At 31.1% G+C, this 8515-nt stretch overlaps 1 protein-coding gene across 1 annotated transcript; it reads right to left on the reverse strand.

Moving 5' to 3' along the window:
• Positions 1–3815: 3815 nt before the first annotated feature.
• On the reverse strand, positions 3816–6598 carry LOC108726321 (protein qua-1). Its single transcript, XM_018453816.1, has 3 exons — positions 6520–6598; positions 6340–6427; positions 3816–5691 (listed from the first exon to the last, which is right to left on the reverse strand). The coding sequence occupies exons 1-3, from the start codon at positions 6538–6540 to the stop codon at positions 4016–4018; spliced, it is 1785 nt and encodes a 594-aa protein (XP_018309318.1). The 5' UTR covers positions 6541–6598; the 3' UTR covers positions 3816–4015.
• Between the last annotated feature and the right edge of the window lie 1917 nt (positions 6599–8515).

Raw genomic sequence — 8515 nt, forward strand, 5'->3', positions numbered from 1 at the left:
TATCATGGCTAATTATCTGCATTTAACCTGTCATTTATTAAAATTGAAAAATCGTTACATAAATTAGAATTTTTTTTAATTTAGACTTTTTATAAGGGCATATGTCAATTTTGTTCTCATATGCGGATAAGATGACTTTCAATAGAAGTATTGGCGAAACTTTTGATACCATCTTTTACATGTAGCATGACTTATAGCGTTCTCTCCATATGCAGCACAAATCATTGCAGTGGCTTCAGCAGCATTTTTCTTCAGATGAAACGCGAAGTGGACGGAAAATCGAATATGCTCTTATGTTATTGCCATTGTGAACACTACTGATTTTTGAGATTATGTGCATCAAACGCCAAACCGTATGGCATTTTAGAAGGCCAAATGTTAACGCTTTAAAACCGCAAAAGGGCGGGAAGATATATAAAATTTAAATTGTTATTTCGGTTGTATGAAATATAAAGCTCAGAACTTTTTTGTGCACCTAATATATAATGACGAAAAATTGAATTAAATTAAAAATATGCTTCTTTAAGAATACAAAACTTTATTCAATTATAATAAACTTATTATGTTATTTTGATATTATAATATTTTAACATGAAAGAAAAATATAAATAAAAAGGATGTTATTCACATAATTTGAAAAAATAAAGTTACTAAAACATCAAAACGAAAAGACCTTATACAAGTATAATTGAAAATAAAATAAAATTAAAAAGAATATACAAAAATAATTATTAATTACTATTCAACAAAATTTATAACTTTTTCTTGTAACACAAATGTAAATAGTCATTTCGGACATATTTTTGCCTGCTGAAAAAAACTGAACATAAATCCGTTGTACAAATTTGGCTATCGCTTTAAAATTTTGAGAAAAATGGTATCAAAAAAAATAAAAACGATGATTTTGGAGATTCTCAATAGCTTTTTACAAATTAATAAAATACAATATGCCAAGAATATTATAATGTTCTTGTTATATTGTATCTTGTCAATTTTAATATCGCTTTCTAATTTAGTAAGATCTGCTTATGTTATATAAGTATAAAGTTACTTACTTCCCATATAATGCAATTAAGTTGAAATAAAATGCTTTTCTATCTTTATTATTCCTTGACCTTCTTCTGGTACAAATGAGTAACCAAAAAACAATAGCGCAAAATTACAATACATTAATTTGTGTTAAACATTAATATATATATCTGACTTTTTAGAAATAATATGTACCAGATATATAGCTATTATACTAAGAAGATTATTAGCATAGAGACACAATGAGAAACGAATATTTACTATCGTATATTATGTTGCTGTAAGAATTATATATACTATTATTACCATACTAATTATATCATTTTCTTACGTTAATTACATAGTAATTATATTATTACTAACGATAAGTATAATGTAGAAAAATATATGAGTGTGAAACGTTTAATATCTAAACAACCAGAAAATTGTAGGGTAAGTCTAGTATTTACAAGAGGAATTATACGCCGGAAGTCAGAAAGAAAAATAGAAAAAGAATAATTTGGGTAATTTGCGCACAACCGCTCTGTTATATGCCTTTGTGTTGTACAGGATGTTCCACAAGAAGTTGTTGAAACTAATCATCATTTTTAAATGCATATAGAGAATAGGAGCAAGAAAATATTTTTTAATAGATAATATGGCAGTTTTATTTACATATAAAGTAAATTTACATATATCCTTGAAGAACACATTTTTATCTTTAATACTTTATTTATCCTTTTTTAAAATATTATAATGATTTTTCAGAGTTACTCACTTCCTTCTCAAAACTGATTTCTTCTCAGAATTGAATAATTTACATTAACATATTACGGAGAAATAAAAAATAAATATAGAGAATTTTAAGTTTAAGTGATATTAATTGTGTACAAAGGAAAATGTCACTATGAGCAGATACAAGTTAATTATGTGTAAATTGCATATATTATTTAGAAGAACATCATAATAAACATTTCAACTCATTATCTCGTTAAATTATTCTCTACATATTTAATAAAATAAATGATCGTTGATTCAATTAGGAAGGAAACAATATCTTTTTCCTATAACTGTAATAAGTATTGAATACTCTCTAAAAGCGAATCAGTATAATCATCATATTCACTGATGATTACATAAATTATAAGTGTAGCATTGAAGCACTGATTCACTTTTAGAGAGTACATTTTAAGCGATAAAAAAACTTTGAAAATTTAAAGTTTACACTTTAATTTTCCTTTTGATAAAACTTTCTACAATAATTTATTTTTAAGTTAAAGATTTTATACAAATAGGCCGTTTTGAAAAAAGTTTTTGAAAACGCTATACCTAATTATTTTAAAAAATTGTAGAAAAATGTTTAAAATATGGATTTGATAAGAAATGGATGAATTTAAGAATTCCTACATTTTTATTACCTGGAAGCCGACTCTTCTGAGCAAAACAATAGTTAAAAAAAATTTTTTTTCACTTTTAAAGTCTATCTTGAACGTTCCTCATTTTGTAAAACATTTTTTGTAATACAATTTTGATTATTTTTGCTGACAAGGAAAATGTTTAAACTTTAATTTGAGCTATTACTCATTACAATAATTTTTTACTGAGTTATCACTATAGAAAAATTTGCTAAAATTTAATAGTACATTTTTTGCGGGTGAATACATGAATCATTGCAATAGTGACAACAAGCAATTTTTACTTAGTATATGCTCTTTTGTGTATACACATATATACAAAGAAATATATGTATAATTTGTGCAGAAAATTTAAGAATTATGGATATATTTTTTTCAAAAATTAGTATCTTATTTCTGAGTAAAAAAAATAAATAAACATTAAGATTTTTTCCTTGAAGCATATTACGAAGTTTTTAAAAGTTTTATATTTAAATATGCTGGCACAAAATTTTATGTATAAAGATGTATTATTAAATTTTAATAATACTTTTCAGTTTTCTTATTAAATTTATTTATTTCTAAAAATTTTTATGTAATTGTAAAGACATTGCGCCTATCTTTGCCACCATTGCAGATAATTGCTTGTATTTAATCAATCGCTTATTGTTTGAGAGCGATTGCTTTATAGGTTATGCCACAATCATTATACTATATCTGTAATTATAAGTGATTTTTAATCGTTTTTGCTCAAATGCCAGATTCGAAACTTGACAATAATCTAACACTCACTTAAAAATAATCTAACATAAATTTTTAAAAATACCAAAATCATCAAATCGCTCATAAATTTTACAGCAATTCCTTATGTATAGGTAACACTTGCATTCGATAAGGTATTTAAGAGTTAAATTAACACTGAATGTTATTAATATTATTCAGAATTATTAACGCAATATATTACGAATTAATTTAATTGAAAGTAGAGTGATGGCTAAGTTCTGTTAGACAGTGAAAAGAAATGAAAATATTCTTGTATAATCTAGATATAAAATTCTAGAAAAATATTCTAGATATAAAAAACAAATTGTTGATACGACAGTATTTTTCAGAAACTTTCATATTCACTTACATCTGGAACTTTTTAAACTTTTATTATAATAAATTATATGTATTATATTATTTACACTGCATACGATTTATGGTTTGTACATGTACTTATAGCACAAGTACAAACGTAATTTCCTATCGATATCAAATTAATTTATGTGCACACGCAAATATACGTGTAATTATACAATAATTTAACTATAATATAATAATTTTATATGTGTAGAACAAAACAAAATTCAAAATAATGTTATATTGATTTTTTATTTTTTTTTTATACAATAAGCCCATTACGTAATAAAGTTTCTAAATATGATATAGGTGTGCACAAAAATGACCATATTTTATAATTAAAAAGTGTAGCAGAATACTTTAACACTTATATGATTGCGTTCAAAGAATAATAAGCTAAACGTTTATTTAGTTAGGTCTAGAGTCTATAATAAAATAAACTTTCCCCCCAATAATTATTTATTGATGTTTGAAAAATTATCCTATTATTCTCATTTGGGCTTGGAAATAGGCTGTCCCTCTAAGGGTGGTACTGGTAAGGGTGGTAAGGGTGGTAAGGGTGGAAGAGTTTGTTTAATGGACCCGTTGCCGGGAGTAGTAGATTCGTCGCCTCCGTTGCCTCCGTCGTTTCCGTCGCCGGAAGGACTGGACCCGTTCTTGGAAGTAGTAGATTCGTTGCCTCCGTCACCGGGAGGAGAGGACCCGTTCTCGGGAGTAGTAGACTGTCCTTCTAAGGGTGGTAAGGGTGAAAGAGTTGGTTTGATGGACACGTTACCGGGAGTAGTAGATCCGTTGCTTCCGTCACCGGGAGGAGAGGACCCGTTCTCGGGAGTAATAGGCTGTCCCTCTAACGGTGGTACTGGTAAGGGTGATACTGGTAAGGGTGGTATTGGTAAGGGTGGTATTTGAAAAGTTTGTTTGGTGGACCCGTTGCCGGGAGATTCGTTGACTCCGTTGCCGCCGTCGTTTCCGTCGCCGGAAGGACTGGACCCGTTCTTGGAAGTAGTAGATTCGTTGCCTCCGTCACCGGGAGGAGAGGACCCGTTCTCGGGAGTAGTAGACTGTCTTTCTAAGGGTGGTAAGGGTGAAAGAGTTGGTTTGATGGACACGTTACCGGGAGTAGTAGATCCGTTGCTTCCGTCACCGGGAGGAGAGGACCCGTTCTCGGGAGTAATAGGCTGTCCCTCTAACGGTGGTACTGGTAAGGGTGGTACTGGTAAGGGTGGTATTGGTAAGGGTGGTATTTGAAAAGTTTGTTTGGTGGACCCATTCTCGGAAGTAGTAGATCCGTTGCCTCTGTTGCCTCCGTCGCCTGCGTCACCGGGAGGAGAGGACCCGTTCTCGGGAGTAATAGGCTGTCCCTCTAAGGGTGGTACTGGTAAGGGTGGAAGAGTTGGTTTGGTGGATCCGTTGCCGGGAGTAGTAGATTCGTCGCCTCCGGTGCCTCCGTTGCTTCCGTTGCCTCCGTTTGCTCCGTCACTGGAAGGAGAAGACCCGTTTTCAGGAGTAGTAGGCTGTCCCTCTAAGGGTGGAAGAGTTGGTTTGGTGGACCCGTTGCCGGGAGTAGTAGATTTGTCGGCTCCGTTGCCTCCATTACCGGGAGGAGAGGACCCATTCTCTGGAGTAGTAGGCTGTTGCTCTAAGGGTGGTATTGGTAAGGATGGAAGAGTTTGTTTGGTGGACCTGTTGCCAAGAGTAGTAGATTCGTCGCTTCCGTTACCTCCGTTATTTCCCTTGCCTCCGTTCCATCCATCGCCTCCGTTGTCTCCGTCGCCATCCTCGTCATCCTCGTCATCGGGAGTAATTTGCTTGCACTCTTTAGGAGGCTTTTTATCATGTTTATTAAGAACGAAATGTGTGTGTCCTGCCATTTTCTCACCTCCCTCCTCACAAGGAGGCTCAGTTTCCTCTACAGTTTTACATTCCTCATCTTCCTCCTCATTTTTACCTTCCTCATCTTCCTCCTCTGTAGTACATTCCTCAACTTCCTCCTCAGTAATATCCTCAAGACATTCCTCTTCAGTAACTTCGTCAGTACATTCCTCTTCAGTAACTTCCTCAGTACATTCCTCTTCAGTAACTGCTTCAGTACACTCCTCTTCAGGAGCAGGAGTTTCCTCACACTCGTCTTCATTAGTAGTAATAGGCTTTTTTTTATAATTTAGTTCTGTAAAATAAATCAGCATTAATTATACTGTCCGATGCAATTTGATCTTTTTTGACTATATTTTCATGAATATATAAATAGTCGTATCCGATGTATTTTTGCCTGTCGAAATTCGTTATTTAAATTTCACTATCATAATTTTAAGAAAAATTACGCCCAAGAGACCAAAAGACAAGTTTGAGAGTTGACGTTGTAGTACTGACAGCAAATTTCTTTTCTAAATTTCATTAGTGTCACGTGAAATATCGTCTTTTAGTTTTATGATGCATTTGGCTTCCTTTCAGTATAATTTTTCGTTTTAGAAATGCAGCACAATTTAAAAATGACTTTCTTCCTATGTAATACATTGAAAGAGCATTTCATTTCATCTTAACTGTATTATGTGGAAAGTACGTGATTTTATACTTATATAGCATAATCGGATTATATTAAATTAAAGAAACATTATGAAAGTGACAAAATACAACAGATTATAATTTTCCTGCTATATTGTATTTCGTAGATTTGAAAAAAGCTCTTAAATATCCTCAAAATTATCGTTTTTTATCTCTTCGATGTCGTTTTTCTTAAAATTTAAATATAATTTAAAAATAATTGGTGCATCCTTTACTGTATATGTGTTTATTACATATTCGGAAATATACGTACCATATTCTACCGTTAGCATTGGAGATGGACGTAGAGGAGGACGAGCTTCAGCATTATCATATGCCAGCATCATCAAGGAAAATGTGGCCTAAAAAGGTTGATAAAAATCGTAGTTTCTTCAAAGTATGTCCCAGGTTATTACTTGCAAAAACTGTATAACAATTACTGAATAAAACTTACAATGAATTTCAAGGGAGCCATTTTTTAAGGGATCTTTTCCAAATTTTTTCTTGATTTTGTGGTACAAATCGATAACTAAAAAGAAACAGAACTTATAATATATTAATATATCTTAAATGTAACTATATACATGTTTCTTGATTTTTTTAAATAATATGTATATCTTCCTGATATATGTCAGGAAGGCTGTCAATGCAGAATGTAAAGAGAAACGAATATTTACTATTGTTCTGTTGGTAAGAACTATATATATATACTATTGCTATCATACTAATTATATATATATACAATATATAAGATAATTATATACATTATCTTACGTAAACATAATGTAAACTGTATGTAAATGTAGAATATGTCTAAATTGCTAGAAAATTATATATACTTATTCAACTTTGAGTATGGAGTCCTCAAGGTCAACTTTAAAATTTTTTATGGAAATTTCCACTTTTTATCTTTTTATTTCTATATTCTTGTAGCTGATATCGAGATCTTTTCAAAACTCTACAGTGAAACTTCTTTTGATCAAGTTTTTTTCGAGATATGACTTATGAGTTGTCAAATTTCAAGTATCGCCAGCATTAGCATTATCCAAGCTGTTCGACCGTTCGGCTAAAATTTCTTGAATATTGTTTAAGATCATGATCTTAATAACATTTCTCGAAGTCAAGGCTATTGCAAATTGTTCCTCTCAATTTCATTTTTATGTTAAAAAAAATAGAACAAAATTGTAACAAATTAATATGTATTAAATGTTTTTAATAACAATATACATATTTATTTAATATCTAAGAAGACTAAACTGCTAATTCAGAAATAAATACTTACTATTTTATGTTATGCTGTAAGAGTATTATATATATACAGGGTGTCCCATTTTAATGTCCCACCGCAAATAATTTTTTTATTTTTGATCTTAGAAAAAATGTTTCAGACAAAAGTTATATGGCTTTGAGGGGGACATAAGATGATGTCATTAGTTTGACCTTGAATAGTTGCTTGAAGGTCATGTTACATTCAATTTCTTGAATGGAAACCCCTATTTTTCATTCTATATTCTTATAGCTTACCTCAAGAACTTTCCAAAACACTATAATAAAATATTTTTTCATCAAGTACTTTTTTAGTTATGATGCTCGAAAGTTACAGTACCTCCAGCATTTAGCATTATCCAAGGTGTCCGATCGACAATTAAAACCTCTTAAATGTTATTTAAGATCATGAACTAGATAACATTTGTTAAGATCAAAGCCATTGGAGGTTGTTAATCTTGTTTTCATTTTTACACTAAAAATTCATTTTAACGTAAAAATGAAAATAATCTCAAAGCCATACAACTTTTGTCTGAAACATTTTTTTCTAAAATCAAAAATAGAAAAGTTATTTGAGATGGGACATTAAAATGGGACACCCTGTATATAATATATTGCTATTATATTAATTATATTATTATCTTATGTGCGAATATAATATAGACTATATACAAAATTTTCGATATCTAAATTACTAGAGAATTATACAGGGTGTTTCCAAATTAAATGGCAAAACTTCGGGAGCGTGTAGAGGAGTAAAAAACTAAGAAAAAAAGTCCTATAGACATATGCTCGTTTTTGCTCCGTTTCAGAGAAATCGAAAAAAAATGTTTACATTTCTTGCCATATCTAGCACCGACATATTTGATTACATTTTCCACTTTCTGTTATGAATTTGTCAGTCGCTCTTTGAAAGCCTTTAACAGTAGATGAATTTTGTCTTTTGCAATATGCCGCGTACGTATTCTAATAGTGAATATGCTGATATGGTTTTTGTATACGGTTTCTGCAACGGTAATGCTTTAAAGGCGGTGCGAGAATATGCACGACGATTTCCAAACAGAAGAGTGCCAAACCGAAGAGTGTTTATGTTGACATTTAATAGATTGCGAGAGACTGGAACATTTTCAATTCGACAAGAAAACAACCGATTTCAAGCAGCGTTACGAAGAGATTTGCAGGCA

This window comes from Mycetomoellerius zeteki, unplaced genomic scaffold (genome assembly GCF_001594055.1).
Source record: "Mycetomoellerius zeteki isolate Tzet28-1 unplaced genomic scaffold, Tzet1.0 scaffold41, whole genome shotgun sequence".
Classification (NCBI taxonomy): Eukaryota; Metazoa; Arthropoda; class Insecta; order Hymenoptera; family Formicidae; genus Mycetomoellerius; species Mycetomoellerius zeteki.